We start from the raw sequence: 19,876 nt of genomic DNA on the forward strand, positions 1-19,876 counted from the left end.
AGAAAAAGGCTAAGAAGTAAATGATTTCTTTCCCTATCCTCCTCTGTGTCTGGGTTGGCTTCCTTTTTCCTGCGCTTGACCATCAGACGCTTCACTGGTCTGGTTCAGCATGCTAAACTGTGTGTAAACTAAACTGCAGAAGTAAAAATCATGCTTCCCATGTTTTTGAGTTGAGGTGAGTTCTGCAAAAAGTGAGAATGGCTAGGGTTGTGTCAAGGTGAGAGGTGGGTAAAGCTGAAAGCAGAGATGAACATAAAAAAGAGAAGAATGGGAACTTCCCATTTGACTTATCCTTAGCCTATATAGCTCAGCATGTTATTTTGTTCCAGTTGTTTAGAAATCCAGCATGTTATCAGTTTTGATTGAATTGTCTGTCTTAAAAAACAAGTAGTTTTTCCTTGACTGCACTAGTACCGTTTTTTAAAAAAAACCCAACCTACCAAACACACAAAAACATGATAAACCTGTCCCATCAAACTCAATGCTAATTTTTTTGAGGGAATCAGCTATGCTGTCTAGTCATTACATCAACAGTAAAGTAGTTTTGATTCTTATTAGCAGGGCACTTAGCAATTTGTTCACAATTTTGTGCATTTATCCCCTTTCACACATTCTTACCTGGTAATCATCTGTGTGGTAAAGGAGTAACCTGGGATGTTCTTGCTCTATGATCTGCATTTCTTCTTAATAATCTGAAATTCCATATCTTTGTATTTTCTGACTCTATGATACTTTGATGTATATGAAAGGAGGGGAAGACATTTGTGACTGCCTATGGGGCTGGACTGTAGCACTAGTCGCAGTAGTACTTCAGAAGAGGCAGAATACTTGAAGTTAACATGGTTAAGAGTGTAGCCTGCTGACTTAAATATTAACAAAGTAGCAGAAAGAAGAGGTGCCTGTGTCTTTTAATGTGTTTATAATATACTACAAAGAAAGGGTAGTCAGGAGATAGTAAATGGTTGGAGAAGGAAATATGAGTCTGTAGACAGTAAGGTATGAAGTTTTATAAGAAATTTTGAGCTTGATTTGTGTTGGGTGTTCTGTTTGTTTTCTTCACACATAGTTGTAGTGACTGTCTAGATAGACCTGTAAAAATTTTGTAAAGTTGATCAGCTTTTTGTTCCTTAGTAGCTCTATGTATCAGGTATTTCAAGGCAATGCTAGTATTTTTAGCATCCCATTGTAGTATTTATCTTGCCACAACAGTTTCTTATTTAGAAACTAATGTGAGAACTAACTCCTGCAAAATCTTTTAAAATTGAAGACCCTCAAATACAAGGAATAGCAATAACAAACCTGATCATCTATGAAGAAGCCATCATATAACTAATGAAGCATGGATGCTGTGAATTTCTGCAAAATGTTATTTATTGGGAATAAATGTTATTTATTGGGAAACTAGGGAATAGTCAGGAAAACACAGGAAAACTAGGGAAACATAGTTACATGTGTGTTTGTGTGTATATATATATGTGCAATGGAGGAAGATAGATTAATCTTACTGGGAAGTCTAATGTATTTTCAGTCAACCCTTCAACCTTAACAGCCACAGCTGGCCATTCTCTCAGCATAGATGTTATGATCAGAGAAAAGTAGATTTTAGATGTTATTCAAAGATTTGATCCCGGAAACGAGTCTGTTTCTATCACTGGCATCCAGTTAACAGAATTGAAACACTTTTTAGATTTTAAGGCTAGTATAAATTGTGTAATACATTGATACATAAACTAGAAAACAATGACATATTTAGTTCGAAAGAGAATGAACAAATTATGCTGCCAGTCTTAAAAAAAAGTCTTTATAATTTAAAAATATTTGTTTTTAAAAAGAGCTTACAAAATTACTAGAACTATATTTTAAGTGTTTATCAGCTACATCTTAAGTAGAATAAGTCCCAACTATTTCTACATAAAATCAATGTTTAAAAACTAACTGAGTTGCTTAAAGTCTGCTAATATGTACTTGGTGTGTAAAAGAAGGTTTTTTTAATAGTAGATAGGTCTTTGAAATAAGTTTATACTACTTGTTGCTAATCTCTTCTGATCTTTTTAGTGGATATATTTTAAAGGAAATTTATTTGATAGAAATAAAACTTTTAAAGTACTTATTTAATGGAGACATGGGATGTTTCAGTGGATATATTTTAAAGGAAATTTATTTGATAGAAATAAAACTTTTAAAGTACTTATTTAATGGAGACATGGGATGTTTCAGTGACTTCATCCTTCCCATATCACTAAGCAGGGTGTTTATTGCTGACAGAAATCCTTCAGCTTAATTCTCTTCAGAGAGTTCTGTGACTGTCATGTAGTTTGTGTCATGTTCATGCCTCATGCTGCCTGAAGCCTTAATAACTTGTTTCAGGATTAATCCATTGCTAGTAAGAAACAGGATTTGAGGTCTTACACTAAGCTGGGAGGAAGGAACTGTCAGTTTCCTGTTTCAGTTCTTGATACCTGAAAAATCATCAGAGGAGACTGACTTAATTTTCCTTAATAATGAGTGAGCAAGATTATGAAGAAAACGGGCCAAATCCAAGTGAGTATCTTTACAAGACAATGGTGTGGTTCTAATATCTTTCTTACTGAAATAGGAGGTTCCTGTACTTCCAGCCATATTTTAAAGAATTTATAAAGAGCCTTTGCAGTGTTTTCATTAGAAGTAAGCTGTGCATGATTATAAGAGTAGCCTAAGTAAAGAAAATCTAAGATTTAGCAATGTTACATAGGTGATGGATATAACTTTAGAATCATCCATTATGATATTATCCATTATAAAGAGGTTTATTTACATGGGGTTTAAATACACTTTGTTCTGCATATCACTATAACATATAAATTGTGCTAATCATTAATAAAAATACTACAAGAAATTTGTGATGTAGTAAATATATTTAGACATTAAATTACTAAAAAGAACCCAATATCATGAAACTTTGAGTTAGGTTGCACTGAATTCTTAAACCAATGTGGCACAAAAATTGAGGCAAAATGTGTTCAAACAAGTTTATGGATGCCTTTTTCATAATTTGCACTATAGCAAGATAGTGGCTTTTAAAAACTTGACTGTATTTTAGAACTCCAAGGTGGCTTTTAAAAACTTGACCATGTTTTAGAGCTCTAAGGAGTGCTCCAATGTGTGGATTTAGATTAGAAGTGTTAAAACATTTAATTTATAAGTTTCTATGACTTTTCTTTAGTTGCCTGCCAATCAAAAACTTGAACCTACAGGAAGGAAATATGCATGATAGAGAAGATAGAATTACAGGTTTTGCCACAGGCAGCTTTCTTGATGCGATGGTCGTATGCATCAGTTTTATTGACTTTTAAACTTTATGTATTTTTACCTTTAAAAGTTTTGTTACATTAACATTAAATGTTTGTTGTCTCTTGTGCAAACAGGATCTCATTTTCATATTCTCAGTTTGCAGTGGCTTGTTCTTAATGTGACCAAATACTATCTGAATGAAAATGTTACCATTGTTTTTATTTAAAAGTGTTACATTTCACCTGTAAATGGCTAATCAGAACCTACCTCAAGGTACATGGACTGTGATTAAGAGTTGCCCTTTGCAAATTATGAAGAATTACGACTTTTCTGTTAAGGGTTATTCCCCAGCTGCAGTTCTGCTTTAGATAACAACATATAAAATTAGCATTTTCTAGTGGGAATCAAAGCTCTTCTAGTTTAACACATGTACTTGTTTGGAAAACAGTTATACATTATCATAGCTGAGCTGCCTTATTTGAGGTCATGTTATTCAAAAGTTTATATAATTCTCACTCCTTTGAACAACACCTGTATTTTTTTTTGCCACATGAAAGCTATCTACTTTTATTTTTCAGATAGATGTTAAACTCTTACATCATGTCAGGAGAAAAAGGTGCTTGCTTTTTTGGACAAAACATGTTTGAATACAAAAGTAAATAGGAGCATCAGGAACATTACTTGGATATGAATAATGACGGCAGACATAGTCTGGGACAGTGAGGAAGCAGTGAATCTGGAAAGGATTTAGGGGTCAGACTGGAATAGAATATCATGAGCTTGGTTTAATGCTGTGGTAAAGAGGGCTAGCCTGATCCTTGGAGTAGAGAGGTCATGATTATACTTCTGTAAATAGCATTGACTGAGACTGGTGTTAGAACGCTGTATTTGATTTTCAGAATTTGATTTTTTTTTTGGTTTTGTGTAACTTAAAACCTGTATAGAATGTTTCCACAAAATAATTTAAAAGTTAGAAAAATGCTTAGGAACATTTTCGATTTTTCAAGAGAGGTTGAGATGATTTGAATAAGTATAGTTACCTTCACAGAGAAAAAATACTTTGAGTGGTTAAATTTGGAAGCAGTTACTAGGATGTTATAGCTAGAAGTCTGAAAGAACCAAATTTAAATAGAAATATGGAACAATTTGAGATTTTTTCAGTATTAAAAAAACCCTTAAGCTTTACATAAATTAATAGGTTTTTTTCTTATTTCAGTTCTGAAAACATCAAGAGATGCACTGCTTAAATTTCAATATGATTTTTTTAAAGTTATAGAGCTTAATGATCAAATGAAATTCCTGAGCCTGTAGAAAGATGGGAAATTAGATAGTAAAATATTTTTGTTCTAATATCTTGAAAAAGCATCACAGTGCAAGTTTAGGATCACTTAAATGATCATTTCCTTGTCTACCTCTAGCCTTTCTCTGACACTTTCTCTATAACAAGACAGCTATAACATATATTTTTCATACTCTACCACTTGTGAATCAGGTGTGGGGAAGGAAGCAGAGGTGGAATTGTCATGAATGCTGAGGAAGTTGTTTCTATTTGAGTAATTGCTCATTCCAAAGCTCATTGTCTCTGGTGACAGCATGTGCATTTATGTTTAATAGTTCAATTCCTGTGAGGAACAGTATGATATGGGGATGCAGAGGGGTGAGTAGTAAGTGTGAGAGGGGAATTGCAAAATTGTTACGGTTTAAAGGGATTTCTGGAGTTCATGTAGTCCAACCCCTTGATAAGAGGGCCACCTTATTGGCGAAGGTAGTGTCTGCATGTTTAAGCTATACTGTTGGCTTCCGGTTTACACTGTATAAAATGGGCCAGTTTGGATCAGCTTAGAAATTTTTAACTGTTTACATACCTTAAAAGTAATCTACCTTTTGGTGTTTGTGAGGATCACTACTCTGCAACTTCTGAAGAATATGAATTTGGATACCGTACTGCCTTTTGTGTCTGTGACCAGCACTGAATTGTGACACACAAAAAATTTTATCTAAGTTTTGTTTGATGTGTGGAAATGTTAATAAAAAATCATCTGATGACATTATCAGAAAATTTAAGATCAGCACAGCTCTGGTATAGTTTGTGATAATTTGTGTGAGTTACACTGCGTTGGCATTTGGGGGACTGGTGTGTATAGGCGTGCACATTGTGATGATCTGTGTCAAGACACTGAATATTATCTTGAGACATATCTCTTACCTTCTCTTCTTGTAGCTGTATGTCTTATTTATGAAAGAAAATGTCATTGCAGCTAATTTCCGTGCAGATATAACCACTCATCACAGTGCTTGAGTATCTATAGAAATCAAGAGTAGGGTTTTTTGCATGTCCTATCAATACAGCAAATACAACATAGGCTTTTAGGAAAGGTACAACAGTTATGGCTTTAGTTTGTCTACTGGTCCAGCAGTAAGCACAAAGTTGTGCTAGGTTATATGGACATTATTTATCAGATTAAAAATTGTAATAATAGTTTTTAAAGTAGGTATGAGGGTAGAAACATAATTTTTAAAACTTAGGCTTTGATAACTTAAGTTGAGTGACATGGAGTATGACATCAACAGGCAAATTTTTTTTGTGTGTCAGAAAACAGCTGAAACATGCTATAAACAAACCCAAAGAAGGGTTTTCTTTTTGGTTATTCTATTTTGCCTTTTTTGTGGTCCAAAATCAAATACTAGTCTAGATTTAAGATTATTGCCTATAAACCCTCATAAACTGAGTTACTTTCAAAAATCAAACAACTGAAAGTAGAGATTTTTGGAGCACTTTAGTTGCAGAAACTGGATTTCAGAAGAAATGCAGCTTAAAGATACGTCTGAAACTACATTGGAAGTTCTAATTTTTATTTTATGTTTCACTCAGCTCACACTTGAGAAGTGTTTAAACAGACACAATTTCAAAGAGACCTAAGGAAAAGGTGATTTGCTTGTCAAGCACTGGAATGGGCTGCCCAAGGAAGTGGCTGAGTCACCGTTGGTGGTGTTTAAAGTATGTATAGGTGTGGTGCGTAGGGACATTGTTTAGTGGTGATTTTGGCAGTGTTAAGTGCGTGGTAAGGCTCAAGGCTCTTTTCCAACCTACATGATTCTGTGATTTGACTATCTTAAAGCTTCCTCATAGAATTCAAGGGGATAGGGTTAAGATAAACCATAGACGGCTTAAGACTTACTAGTGAAATGAAGTACTTATTCCTATTGTGTTCCATGTTACCTCAGTAGAGGTAACTGAAATAGCTTTTTCTATTGTCCATTTGATGCATGAGGAGCAAGATTTACAGCATTTGTGAAAAGTGTTAATCCTGTCTTAATTTAGTTCTGGTTTTCTAATGAATAATTTCTTTTCTATTGAATCTTCTTTTGAAGAAAGGATGAGCTAAAGATTGAAATAGTTTGTTAGGTTAATTTCACCATAGATATTGTCTTTGTTTTGAGATTTTGAAACTAGTTCTTTCTACTGAATGGTATAATACATGTCAATTTGACTTACATGTTAATAAGATTCACTGTATATCTAAACATTTTAAGTAAGCATACTTCAAAAGGTGGTGTTTTTAAATTAAAATAAAGGTGATTTTGTTGACAGCAGTGATGAAAACTCAAAGGTGTTCATAGGTGTTTTTATGACTATATTAACAAAAAAGAGGACTAAGGAAAATCTGTCCTTTTTTGGATGCGAAGGGTAACATTGTAACAAAGGATGAGGAAGTCTGAGGTGCCTTTTTTGCCTCAGTCTTCAACAGAAAGACCAGTTATCCTCACGGTAACCAGCCCTTGGAGCTGGTAGAAAGAGATGGGGAGCAGAACTGACCCCCTGTAATCTAGAAAAAGTAGTCAGTGATCCATTGAGCCACTTCACAAGTGTATAGGGCTGGATGGAACCCACTAGAGTGTACAGGGGGAGCTGGCAGAAGAACTTGCCAAGCCGTTCTCTATCATTATTGTTAGTCCTGATAAACTGGGGAGGTTCCAGACAAACAACAACTGGAGGTTAGCCACTGTGGTACATGTATGAAGTTCAGTAAGGCAAAGCACCAGCTCATGCACAACAACCCCATGCAACTTTGCAGGCTGGGAGAAGAGTGGCTTGAAAGTGGCTCATCAAAATAGGACCTCAGAGTGCAGGTCAACAGCTGGTTGAATATGAGCCAGTGATGTGCCCAGGTGGACAAGAAGGCCAATGGCATCCTGGCTTCTATTGAAAATAGCATGGCCAGCAGGATTAGGGAAGTGATTGTTGCTCTGTACTTGGCACTGTTAAGGCCACACCTCAAGTTTTGTGTCCAGTTTTGGGCCCCTGTCTTCAAGAAAGATATTGAGCGTGTCCAGAGAAGGGCAATGAAACTGGTGAAAGGTCTGGAGCATAAGTCTGATGACAAGTGGCTGAGGGAGCTGGTGTCATTCAGCCTGAGGAAAAGGAAGATCTGGCGGTACCTTATCACCCTCTATAACTACCTGGAAGGAGTTGTAGGAAGGTAGGGGTTGGCCTCTACTCCCAGGCAACTGGCAATATGGCTAGAGGAAATAGACTCAAACTGCACCAGGAGAGGCTCAGGTTGGACATGATGAAGAATTTTTTTTATTGAAAAGGTGGTTAAACATTGGATTGGACTGCCTGGGGAAGTGATAGAGCCACCATCCTTGGGGGTGTTCAAGAAATGACTGCATGTTGCACTTAGTGCTATGTTAAGTTGGCGTGGTAGTATTCAGTAAAAGTTTGGACCTGATCTTAGGGTTCTTTTCCAACCTTAATGTTTTTATAATTCTGTGGTTCTAATGACTTCATGATAATTGCAGAAGAAGTCAACAAACTGCAGATGACAAAGTACTTGTCAGTTTGCTTTTGTGGTCAACTTTTCAGCATTGATTCTCTTTCAAGTGAAGCTAAAATAATATTTTACATGATCAGCATTACCTATCAAATTGCTGTGCCAAACATACACAAATACAAAAAGAGAACTGTATTAGAGAAACAGGACTTTATTGCAGTCTGTCACTACCAGACTATTTTGAAGACTATCATTAGAAAGCTTTGAAATAGGCAGAATATTGGTTGTAAGCACTGAAATAGGTTTTGTGTTCTTCAGATCCTAAGTTCTGCATTTTTCCGTTTGAAGCCTGTCCAGAACTGGTCAGCCAAAACTATATTCTTTAACTTCGGAATTATGAATACTGATTAACATTTTTTTCTAGCCTTTTGGTGTTTAGATTAGTGTAATGATACCCACTCCAGTAACTCCAGTGACATTATCCTCTGTATGAATGCAAAACAATAACTGAAATGTCCCAGCTCTCTTTTTGAAGAGTAATACTTGCTGAAGGGATTGGAAGTACCTTGAAAGGACTACTAATATTTAGTTAATAATTACAGGTGCCAGATGTCAGTTGGTGAGTAAGTCAATAGAAGTGTGGTCTTGGCAAGACTGAAATCAAGCAACCTTATTTTTATTTTAACTTGGGAATGTACCTTTTAATGAATGGCTTATAAAAACTTCAGCAGAGATAATGAGGTGATTTCAGGAGTGGAACTAAATGAAAAACAATGTTCCAAAAATCTTGCGAAGAAAATGCAGTGTCTTAAGCAAGAAATCCTAGTGCTCATATGCTTTAGCAAAATGATAAGAGGAATCGGGATGTATTTGTTTGAAGGCAGAGTTGCTTTTGTGTTGTCGGTGATAAAGCTAATTGAACCTTTCTCTAAGTACAGTGGTGCCCATTAAAGTGGAGCCCATAAATGCTAATTTCTCAGATAATCTTGTGCGAAACCAGCACGTTCCATATACTGTGAACATCTCAAGGTGTTAGTTCATGAGGGAGATTCTTTTGTGTTGACAGTGTTCCTTCTGCTGGCCTTGCATTAACCTTGGTTAGAAGAGGGGCACCTAACCCGGCTGTAGGACTTGAAGTAGCAGGAGACCAAATATAAATTGTAGAGAAACAGAAAAATGAAAGTTGGAGGATGTGGATAGAAGGAGATATATTGGATGTGTGAATTCATCACCATTTCTTCTCTGGACTGAAGAACTAATTTTAGAGCGCTAATATTTAGGACAGTTGTTATCTTCTGTGTCTCTTATGACAGTATGTGGTTTCTATGTCATGATACCAATAAGTATAGTGATACTGTGGAGAGTGGTAGGAAATCGGTGGGAAATCCATAGTACCTCATCTTTGAGGGACTGAGATATATTTCTGTCTGGTTTACAACCCAGATAATATGTTGTGTTGAGACTAGTGTACACATTTGCCAGAGTTTTCTTCTGGCATTTCATGTAGGGAGCAGAGGGAGGAGACAGAGGAAAAGAATACAGCTTGTTCTCCAACTGTTCTTTAATTCTGTAGTTAAGAGACTGTAGGTGCTATTAATCTGGGAGTATAAGGCCAAAAGGTCACACAGGCAAAGTGGTTCAGGCAAGGATTTGAGATTATTTGGAAATGCCAGTGTTGTGACAGTATCAGCATGTAATAGTTTTTGTAGTTTGTGGGCTGAAAGGCAATGAAAGTAATGCTGTATTTTTTGAGAGGTGTGCCAGAGCAGGTCAGTAGAGCTACAAGTTAATGCAATTTATATTTCAATAAGGAATGTGTTAAATATAACATGTCATGGAAGGGTCCCCACAACCTTTACAAAGTAATTCCTTTTGCATTGTATTTCATAAATTCGTGCCTCAACTACTGGAGATTTTTTGCAGGAGTCAGTAAAGTAATAAAAAAGGTTAGCTGGAGGGTTATTTTATTCTATACTCAAAACCTTTATATGAAGTGCAATTATCAGGTGTTTTTAGGGAAACTAGAAAGGGTAGGGGAGAAATCAGTATGTGTGTTAAATAGTTAAGAGATGGAACACTATACCAAGATTAGACTGTTAAACTAAATTTCCTTAAATTTTTAACATCCATATGTCTGAGATAAAAACTGGATTTGTAGCAACCTACGGTGTTATTTAGATCCAATTCTTAAACCAGAGACTTCTGATTATTCCTTTTATAGTATAATGTATCTTTTTTTTCCCCTCTTGTTTTTAATTGTGTTACTTTTCCACTAGGGGATGGGATTGCCAGGGAAAGTAGTCCATTTATTAACTGTGCAGAATTGGGCAGAGGAAACATGTATGAAGGAAAGAATATGGCTCTCTTTGAGGTAAGTTAAATACTCCAAAAATATATTTTACCTTTAATGGAGATGAGCAATCACCTCTTTTCTTTCTGTCTTAAAATTTAATGGGGGAGAAAATGAAGTTTAATAACTTTTTCATAGTTTGGTTCCTGCTAACATTCCATTTCAGTGGATTTGAATGGTATATAGGCAAGAACAGTAAATATCGGTGTGCATTAAAGTGAAGATATGAAATAAGTCTTTGTGCATTTACATTTTTTGGGCTAGGATCTAGACATTGTTAGAGAAAACTACTGGAAGTTAAATCTTTTTAAAAGAAAGCAGTATTCAGTTTTAAAAGGATTAGCAAAATAATGTATTCAACAGGGGAATTACAGACTTTTTGTTAAGCAGCAAAGATATAAAATAAACTTTCAAACCATGACTTAGTTGTAGTGTCCGACTACAGTGTAGAGCACACCATAGCAATTTCTAATGTAAACATCTACTTCATAATGGATGTTTCATACCTTTTTAATCAACTGAATTATTACAATCAAATTACTGAAAAAAGTATATTAATTGAGTACTTTTAAGGGCCACTTTTGCAATTAAGTAGTATTTCTAGTAAAAACCTTAGTTGCTCTGCTCTAGCAGCATCAACTAGTCTTGCTCTGATGCTTGCTGTTAACAAAAACAAGGTGCTTCCAACATCGTTTAGCCACCTTACTGTTGCATTCTTCTCAATGTTTTCTTGTTGTTCTCTTACATTTCTCTCTTCTTCCTTTCAAATATCTTTGCACAGAGGACAAGGTCTTTCATCTCACCTGTGTATGACCCAAATAATGTATATTTACTATTCTTCACTGTTTTAGAGAAAATTTTGCTAAGGATCAAAGTAATGTTGATCATTAATTGTCTTTTTGTCATGTATGCAATACCTTAGTATTTTTTTACAGGAATGATGGTATTAAAGTCCTGTCATTGAATTTTTCTCCTTCAAGCTCTACTCCATAAAGCCATTTCAAAAACTTTATGTGGTTCAAATTAGTTGCTGTATTCCTCAGTGATGATAATTTGGCCATAGCTGCTTTTTGTCTTGAGGCTGTTATTTTGAAACATGGCTTACATTAAATCAGCTCTTATAAAACCATGTATCTCAAGTTATAGATATTGTTGTTAACTGTATTGCATTGAAAGCCTTCTAGTGACTTCATCACTGCTGGTGTTGTGAAATTTTTTGATAATATGTATGTTTCAGAGTAAGTTTCCTACAATCTTGTTTTTCTTATGTTTTCAGATGTTAGAGTTGTATAAACAGTTAAAAAGAAGTTTGACTATTATGACCATTATCATTACCTAATCTTCCAGGCAGAGATACTTTACTTCTTGTCTGTGTTTGTCATCCTGATCTCTTGTCTTCTTTCCAGTATTCAATTTTTTGTATTTAATTGAAATCTCTTGGATCTGTTTTTCTTGGAATTCTTGTGTTGTATATTCTTCTGGATTGTATTATTTGTTTTAGCATGTTTTTGTTTTGTAGCAGTAAAGAAAGATGGGCTGATTTCTGTGTCAGGTGCTATAACATATGTGATATGCATATGTATGGGTATTTTCAACAAGTTAACACTTTGGAAGTAGTATGCCTGGTGTAAGATAAAATATGTAAGCCTGCAGCACTAGACTTCAGAGAGGTACTTAAGTAATTTAGTGCTTGAGAAATCATTTCAAGTCACTTTCTAAACACAAGCAAGATGCTGGAAAAACACCCTAATGACTCAACCGTACCAGTACAATCCACTAAAGACTTTGTTGTAATAAAAATAGACTTTTAAAATTACAGTGGTCTTTATCTAGGTTTTCCTCATATCAGAGCTGCATATTGTAAGGTAGTGTAAAAATATGAAAGAAATGGTGCAACATAGCCATGTAGAGTTAAACTTCTAGAAATAATAGAACTTTCTTGTTGGTTGAAAGGTGACTGGTATTCTGTCATGCTAATTTTTTTATTTGGCTGAATCAGGGCTGACCTGTTGAGTATCTGTTTGAAGTAGTATCATAAAGTGTTGACTTTAAAAAAATTATTTAATAAATGCAGTATTCTTCAAAACCCAACAGGAAGAAATGGATAGTAACCCCATGGTGTCATCTCTTCTGAATAAACTAGCAAACTACACTAATCTGACTCAAGGAGTGGTGGAACATGAAGCAGATGAAGACAGCAAACGAAAGGAAGTCAAGGTACTTCAAATTCTAATAATTTATTGAGATAAAGCTAGCTATAAGAGATGTATTTTTCAACCTGTAAAGAGAATATGTGGACACCTAAAAATGGGAGTGAGGTTTATAATACCATGTTGAGAACTGAAGCTGAGCTATGAAGAAAAGAGGAGAAGTACGTGAGAATGAGAAAAAGGAAAATGAGCACAGAGCAGAAAAGACAGATGAAAATACGTTTGAAAATAAGCTTAGAACAGCAGTTCATTTGACTGGAAGGGAGATTTTGAGTGGAAGTTGGTACCAGGATAGTGGGCAAGGGTCAGGGATAATGTTCAACTGTTTGTTTAACTTTTTGCTTATCCTGCATTTGTTTATGAGTGTGTTTTCTTTCTGTTTGTCTAGTTGTGCTTGATCTATATTTGTTTCATCTCATCTGAAGATAAACTTCAGATCTGAGAAAAGTAACACTGATCTTCGCACACTTTCCTTAGTGTGTACCCTGTTGTCTCTTCAGCTGCTGTGTAGAGGTTTTTGTCAATGCAGCACCTTATTACTCCCTCTGGAGCTGACTATGAACAAATTAACTTCATGTCCTCACTTGCACTTGATCTTGTTTGTGCTCCATGTGGTGGCCTGATAACACAATTTTTATGTATGTGTCTTAATTTCATTTCTGAAATTGTGATAGTTAAGTAGTAGACTGTCAGAGTAGCATTTTTAATGGTGTGATTGAGACAGTGGTGTTGATGCTGCACATGGATATTGCCCAAGATGCTAAAAATAAAAAATATAGTCTAAATGTCATTCTATGGTTTCTTATAAATACTTGAAAATTTAGTGTTTTCTTAATAATTTTGATAACTTCTAAACATCAATGCTTGCTTATTTATTTAAATTGATTGCCATTTTTCACAGCCCAAGTTGTGATTTAAGACCATCTTGTGTAACTGGAAAGCTACTGTGTATAACTGTTGATTCTAACTACAGTATTTCAAAGCCTGGTTTCTCTTCATAAGTGTAGAAGACTGAAACTTTAGTGATGAAGCCTGAATGTTTTTGTGTGTCTTGACCTATGATGATCATTAGCAAATAAAAAGTACACATATGCTATGTTGTGGCAGGTTTTAAAATTTTTGAAAAAAAAAATGTAGTCAGCTCTGCTTTACTTCATGCTCTGTCTTAATACCTTGTCTGTCTTTTTTTAAAATTGAAATTACTATTGAATATAATTTTTTCTGCCAGCTGTGTGGCAATTTGTGATCAACGTTTTGCAGAATATAAATGATATTTTGATTATGACAATAATTTATCTTAAACTGTAACTTTAGCCTGTAACTGGTATTTCAGAAAAAGTTTGTAAAGTGTTATAATCAACAGATAAAGGGCCATCCTATCCCTATCAAGGTTTCATCCTAATTCCTGTGGAACAAGAGAGTTCTCACAAATAGTTTTCTCTCTTTTCAGGAACTTTTCTTCATAAATAGCACGTGAATATTTGCAAAGCTGGACACTCTGAAGCTACCATTCAGTTTCACTTGGCATTTGTTCATGGAGTGTTCGTGATAAGTGTTTGTGGAATAAAGTGTTTATGGAAGTAAATTTTTTAGTGTGAGGGAATTGATGTTCTCACTTTGTTTCCAGGGTCCACGAATGGGCACTTTTATTGGTGTATATCTTCCCTGTTTGCAAAACATCTTGGGAGTTATCCTTTTCTTGCGTTTAACATGGATTGTGGGAACAGCTGGAGTTCTTGAGTCTTTCATTATTGTGTTCATGTGTTGCGCTTGTGTAAGTTACCCTTATTTTACTTATTTTTTAAACTCTTGTCCAAATCCTCTGTTGGAAGAGTGCTGATACCTTCTAATATATGAGTATCAGGGGAAAAATAACTGTATGTAATCATATTGGTAAAATTGTACTGATATTTAACCAATATGGTTGAATTGAGGGTAATGAAATGGGTTATATATTTAAGCAGTGAGTGTCACGTGTCAGTCTAACCTGTATAGACATTCTTTTGAGTTGATCAAAGTAAGCTTTTGTTTGAAATATTATATGAGTTTTATTAAATCAGCCTTTAGCAAATATTTCATTATTTACGTTGAGATATGAACTGTTCTGCTTTTTTCAACTTCAGAACAAACTGAATAATAAACTACAAATCAAACCCCACCGCATTGCGTCCATAAAGTATTTTTTTAGAATATGAAACCACTACTAGATATTGTCATAATAATGTTACAATTAGTTTTCACTACTTTTTAATTGGAATAATGAACATACTATTTTAAGTATATGCAATGGTCTGTATTCTTCCAGTTCTTTTTTAAAGACTGTGTCAAGTATAAGTTAACTGAATCTTCTGCTGAAAAGTTGAGTACTTGAGTTGCATAGATATCCCAAATTAAGCATATTGGGGGAAAAAAATCTAGTTCAATTTGATTACTGTTTTGCCCAGTCTTTCAAAAAAACCCCTCCAAAACTCTGGTATTTTAAATTTCCTCTCTTTTATCTTTCCACAGACTATGCTAACTGCAATTTCAATGAGTGCTATAGCAACAAATGGTGTAGTTCCAGGTAATGAAGAATTTTATCTTACATGGCAAATTCTCAAATAATACTGGGATAAGAAATTCTTATAATTCTCAAATATCAGAAATAATGCTTTTGTGTCAAATGCCTTTTTTCTTTTAATTGATTTTATAAATAAATTTTTAATGTGATTTGCAGTCTTTAACTGGGTCTTCTGGGAATTGCAGTCTGCAGCACATCTTTGTCATCAGTCATTTGATCCTGTTTTAGTCAAAGATAAGACGTTATAAATTGAATTAATGGAGAGTAGTCTTCATACAAAGCAAATTTCTTTACAAATAAGGCTACTACTTTTCTGTCTCCTGAATTTTCCTACCTTCCAGCTAAACACTGGAGTTAGGTATCTTGTTTTCTTCAAGAATAGTAACTAGTCTCATGGCAAAAATATTTTTTGGTATAAACATTCTAGGTTCTGCCCATCTCCTTAAATGTTCAGGACTGATTGATAAATTGATTCGGCTTCATAAAGTAATTGGATTATTTTTTTTTTAGTTGCAAAATTAGTTAGCTCTTGAGGCTCTTACCCTTTTCAGTTTCTCAGCACAATAATTGATAGTTCTGGTATTCAGATATTGGTAAGAACTCTGAACAATTTAGCTAATGAACTTAAACTGAAGTTGTTGGGCAAAAGTAAAAGCTATAATTTGTGTAGGATGTAGAATAATTGTATTATAATTGTATTTCAGGGATACAGTACCATATATGAAATAAAGAAACAATAGACAATTTTGTTTAAAATACTTGTGTTTTATAATAAAATGGAGTTATTCAAGTCAGTGTGCACGTAACTAAAATGTTCTGCTCTATTCTCCCTCATATTTTTAATATTCATCTTAATGATTTTGTTTAGCATCTCTCACAGACATTGAAACCTGCAGTTCTTACATGAGACAGGTCTTAATTTCCACTTTTTTGTTGTTGGTGCCAGTTTCTTACAGAAATGATGCTTGTCCTGGAATGTATGGAGAAGGCAGAAAGCACAGATATGAACCTAGGATTGAAGGAGACCTGAGCAGCAGGATCCTTGCTTTTGCCTTTATATGCAAGAGCATTATATTTAGTAAAAGGATTGGTGATGCATCATAATATCTTTCTTAGTTTCTCATTCATTCATATTGAAAACATTGAAGTCTGCAAACAGGCTGCCCAGGCAAATGGTGGAATCACCATCCTTGGAAGTGTTCAAAAAACAAGGAGGTGTGATGCTTAGGGACAGGGTGTAGTGGTGAACCTGGTAGTGTTAGGTCAGTGATTGGGACTTAATGATCTTGGAGGTCTTTTCCAATCTTAATAAGTCTATGAAAAACAGCTTCAGACTCTGCACATTGATGTATGTTATTTAAAATTACACACATCTTTTCTCTGTCTCCTTCCCACAAGCAGGAAAAAAAACATGAATTTAAGAGTAGATGGAGAGGGAACCAGAGAGAAGAGTTTGCCTTGAGGGAGTTGGTTGACATTCTATAAGAAAGAGATGAGCTTGAAATTTAGAGCCTTATTAAAAGGCAAATAGTGTGGTGGAAATAGGGTGGTGGTGGTGTAGTTTATGACTTAAAGAAAGATGATGCATATGTATGGGAAATGAGAGCGAGAAGAATTAAAGAACTCAGGGTCAAAGTGAATAGTATATAAGTAGACAAGAAAAAGCAATCCCTACCCAACACCTTTAAACAGTAATAAAAAACTGTGATCTGTAGTTAGAGTGGCAATGGTTTTGTGTACAGAAAATAGAAAGAATCAGAAGAAAATATTCTCTTTTGTTCTTGTCTCATAAAGCAATTTTTTTGAAATTTATTGTTTGATGGGGAACAGCTTAACATTAGAAACTAAAAATTCATTCACATCTATTTATACCTGTATAGGCTTTTCTAATTTACTTCTGTTTAGCTTGTGGAATTTTTCCTCTTCTTGCTTTGGTCTTCACTTCCTGTTCCACAGACAATGCACATGGGAATATTAATCTTGAAATGTGCATTCTAACTACCTAGATGGTACAGACATTGATTACAGTCTTGTCATGAGCATGTCAGTGGAGACACATGCAGTAGTTATCATGATTATGTTGATTAAATGATTCAAATTTTTGTTCTACTGCCATCCTAAATCTGAGGCCTGGAGGAGTTTTTTTGTTTGTTTTTGTTTTTGTTTTGTTTTCTTAAATTCACAGCTGGAGGCTCTTACTACATGATTTCAAGATCTTTAGGGCCAGAGTTTGGTGGAGCAGTGGGACTTTGTTTCTACTTGGGCACAACCTTTGCAGGAGCAATGTACATTCTTGGTACCATTGAAATTTTATTGGTAAGTACTAGTTTCTATTAAGACTAAATGTATTTGGGCTGTTTTGGGATATTGCTGATGAATGTTCTTAATGGTCTAAAATGCATTCTAGTTTGATGATTATTAATATTTTGTTACTACATTTTCAGGATGTTGATATTTATTCTTACTCTACTTGTGACTGTTTGAGGAAGTTAAATTCTTATCACTAATACAAAAATAAATTAAATGCTATTTGATGTATATTTATTCTACATAATGTGGGAACCAAGCAGAAATCTTCTCTTTTCAAATAATAGTCGTCAAGCATTGCCAGGATAACTCGCTGCTGCCCAATGAAAAGTTGTGGAGAACATGAAGGGCATATCTCTGATGAGGCAATAATCTATCACACTTTCTCATTTCCGAACTACTGGCTTTGAATTTTCATATATTTGCAAAGATGCTGTGGAAGGCTGTCTGTGTGGCAGTGGCCCAGCTACTATGGCTTTGCATCATCCAGGAGGGGCCAATAATTGGTCATCATATCAGAAACTGAAGATATGCACAGGAGATACTTCATAATTCTTTCTTGCTGCTTACTATGATCCATGTAAGCAAATCCAGGCTTTTTTACATTTAAATTAGAGATAGTATTCACTAATGCTTGCTTGTGTGATCTGATCTGGCTTGTTGTCTGATCTATAGTAGTAACACGAGCACATTTTGAATTGTAGATTGAATTTGGTGCACTGTTCTCCCTAGAGGGAGAGTTGTGCTGGGTTTGTGTTGCTCATAAAAATGTATGGGATCCAGCTACACAATTTGAAGTAAAATGCTGCCCAGAATATCTGTCAAAGACCTCAGAATAGACACCTGACATAGCCACAAGGCATGAGTATTACTTTTTTTTTCCTTCACTGGGGCATGTATTATTTGGAGAAACAGAAAACAGTCATCTGCCTGTGGTTTTCCCTGGCAAAGGCTTTGAACAGCAGGGCAACAAAATACACAAGAAAATCTTCTGGATTACCTCCATACAGAGCCTGAAACTTCTGCAATGTCACCATGTAGGGTCCTGAAACTTCTGCAATGTCACCATGTAGAGTTTTCTAACAATATATACTTTATCTGTAATAATTTTTTTAGTTAGCTTTCTTTTTCTTCCATGATGATGTGACAATTTTCATATCTTTCAGCATTCTAGTAAATACTAATTTGCTAAACTTAAATTAATCTAAGAAAATTCTGGTAAATAATTGTCTACATCTATTTCTTGGATTTTGCTTATGAATGTATCATGGTAGCCTCCTGTTCAAAGTTTCTCCCTGCCTTTAGAAATTATATTATTGAAAAATAGTCATTTGAGCAGTTTTTTTTGAAGGATTGGAGTTGCCTCAAGCCCTGGTAGCTGAGAAGAGTGTTTTTAGGGGTGCTAGAAGAAGGAATATAGATATTGTTGTGTAGTGTAGTACACCAAGGTCTCAGAACTACAGATCAATTTGTCTTCTCACGTGTATTTTATCGGTATAAGTGCTATAAACAGTTTCCATCTTCTTTCAGGTAGAACATACCAAAATTTAAGAAAGAGAGATCTGTAAGAGAATCTTGTTTGAAATTGCAGTAGTTTGAAATGTCTGGTTTAGCACATGACTAAGCTTCTTCACACTGATCTTGAATTGTGCTGTTGCAACTTTAGATTAAAGTTTTATTAAGTATTATATAGGGTGTGTAGTACTGAAAACATTTTTAGCTTATTATACTTTTGTTTGATTCTTCATATTTTGTTTCAGTCAGTTGAAGTCCTGTTTATGGTTTGGGTTTTTTCCTTTTTACGTGTGCTACTTCCTTCCCCTCCCACATTCCTTAGCGGTTTTTCCCATTTGGCAGACACATGAATTTGAGGAATGGAAGCTCTTTAGCAGGAGATAAGAAGCTGGAGCAAAAGTTGTATCCTATTCTTAAACCTTGTTTTTCTTCACCATCACCCTTTTCCTTCCTTTATCTTTACAGTTTCTTGATGCCCAAATTATATCACTAAACTCATTTGTGAAAGCAAAACTGGTATAGAAGGTTAGATTTTATAGTTCAAGCAAATGATTTAATAAAATTTTCATTATTACATGTATGATAGTTCACCGTATCTCTTGCAGACCTATATTTCTCCAAGTGCTGCTATATTTAAAGTGGCAGATGTTGGTGAAGAAACAGAGGCTATGCTGAACAATATGAGAGTCTATGGAACATGTATTGTCATTCTGATGGCCATAGTAGTTTTTGTGGGAGTAAAGTATGTCAACAAACTTGCACTGGTCTTCCTTGCCTGTGTGATTCTTTCCATCATTGCCATATACGCTGGAGTTATTAAGACTGCTTTTGACCCACCTGACTTTCCGTAAGTGCAATATCAGAGTTGTGTGGGTTATTTAAAAGAAAA

At 34.9% G+C, this 19,876-nt stretch overlaps 2 protein-coding genes across 5 annotated transcripts in view; both read left to right on the top strand.

Annotated features, from left to right (window-relative positions):
* Positions 1-10,417, top strand: part of NFX1 (nuclear transcription factor, X-box binding 1) — a 120,966-nt gene extending 110,549 nt beyond the window's left edge. Inside the window, exon 22 of the transcript XR_011002719.1 lies at positions 10,322-10,417. The gene's annotated coding sequence lies outside the window, so the exon portion shown is untranslated. The remainder of the gene's footprint in view (positions 1-10,321) is intronic.
* Positions 1-19,876, top strand: part of LOC137480146 (solute carrier family 12 member 7-like) — a 66,114-nt gene that overhangs the window by 2,451 nt on the left and 43,787 nt on the right. For all 4 annotated transcript variants that reach the window (XM_068201142.1, XM_068201161.1, XM_068201152.1 and 1 more), the window contains exons 2-7: positions 10,322-10,416; positions 12,490-12,612; positions 14,233-14,379; positions 15,114-15,168; positions 17,351-17,481; positions 19,593-19,834. In XM_068201142.1, the coding sequence (XP_068057243.1) occupies positions 10,322-10,416; positions 12,490-12,612; positions 14,233-14,379; positions 15,114-15,168; positions 17,351-17,481; positions 19,593-19,834 (793 nt within the window). The remainder of the gene's footprint in view (positions 1-10,321; positions 10,417-12,489; positions 12,613-14,232; positions 14,380-15,113; positions 15,169-17,350; positions 17,482-19,592; positions 19,835-19,876) is intronic.

Source organism: Anomalospiza imberbis, chromosome 1 (genome assembly GCF_031753505.1).
Source record: "Anomalospiza imberbis isolate Cuckoo-Finch-1a 21T00152 chromosome 1, ASM3175350v1, whole genome shotgun sequence".
NCBI classification, from domain to species: domain Eukaryota; kingdom Metazoa; phylum Chordata; class Aves; order Passeriformes; family Viduidae; genus Anomalospiza; species Anomalospiza imberbis.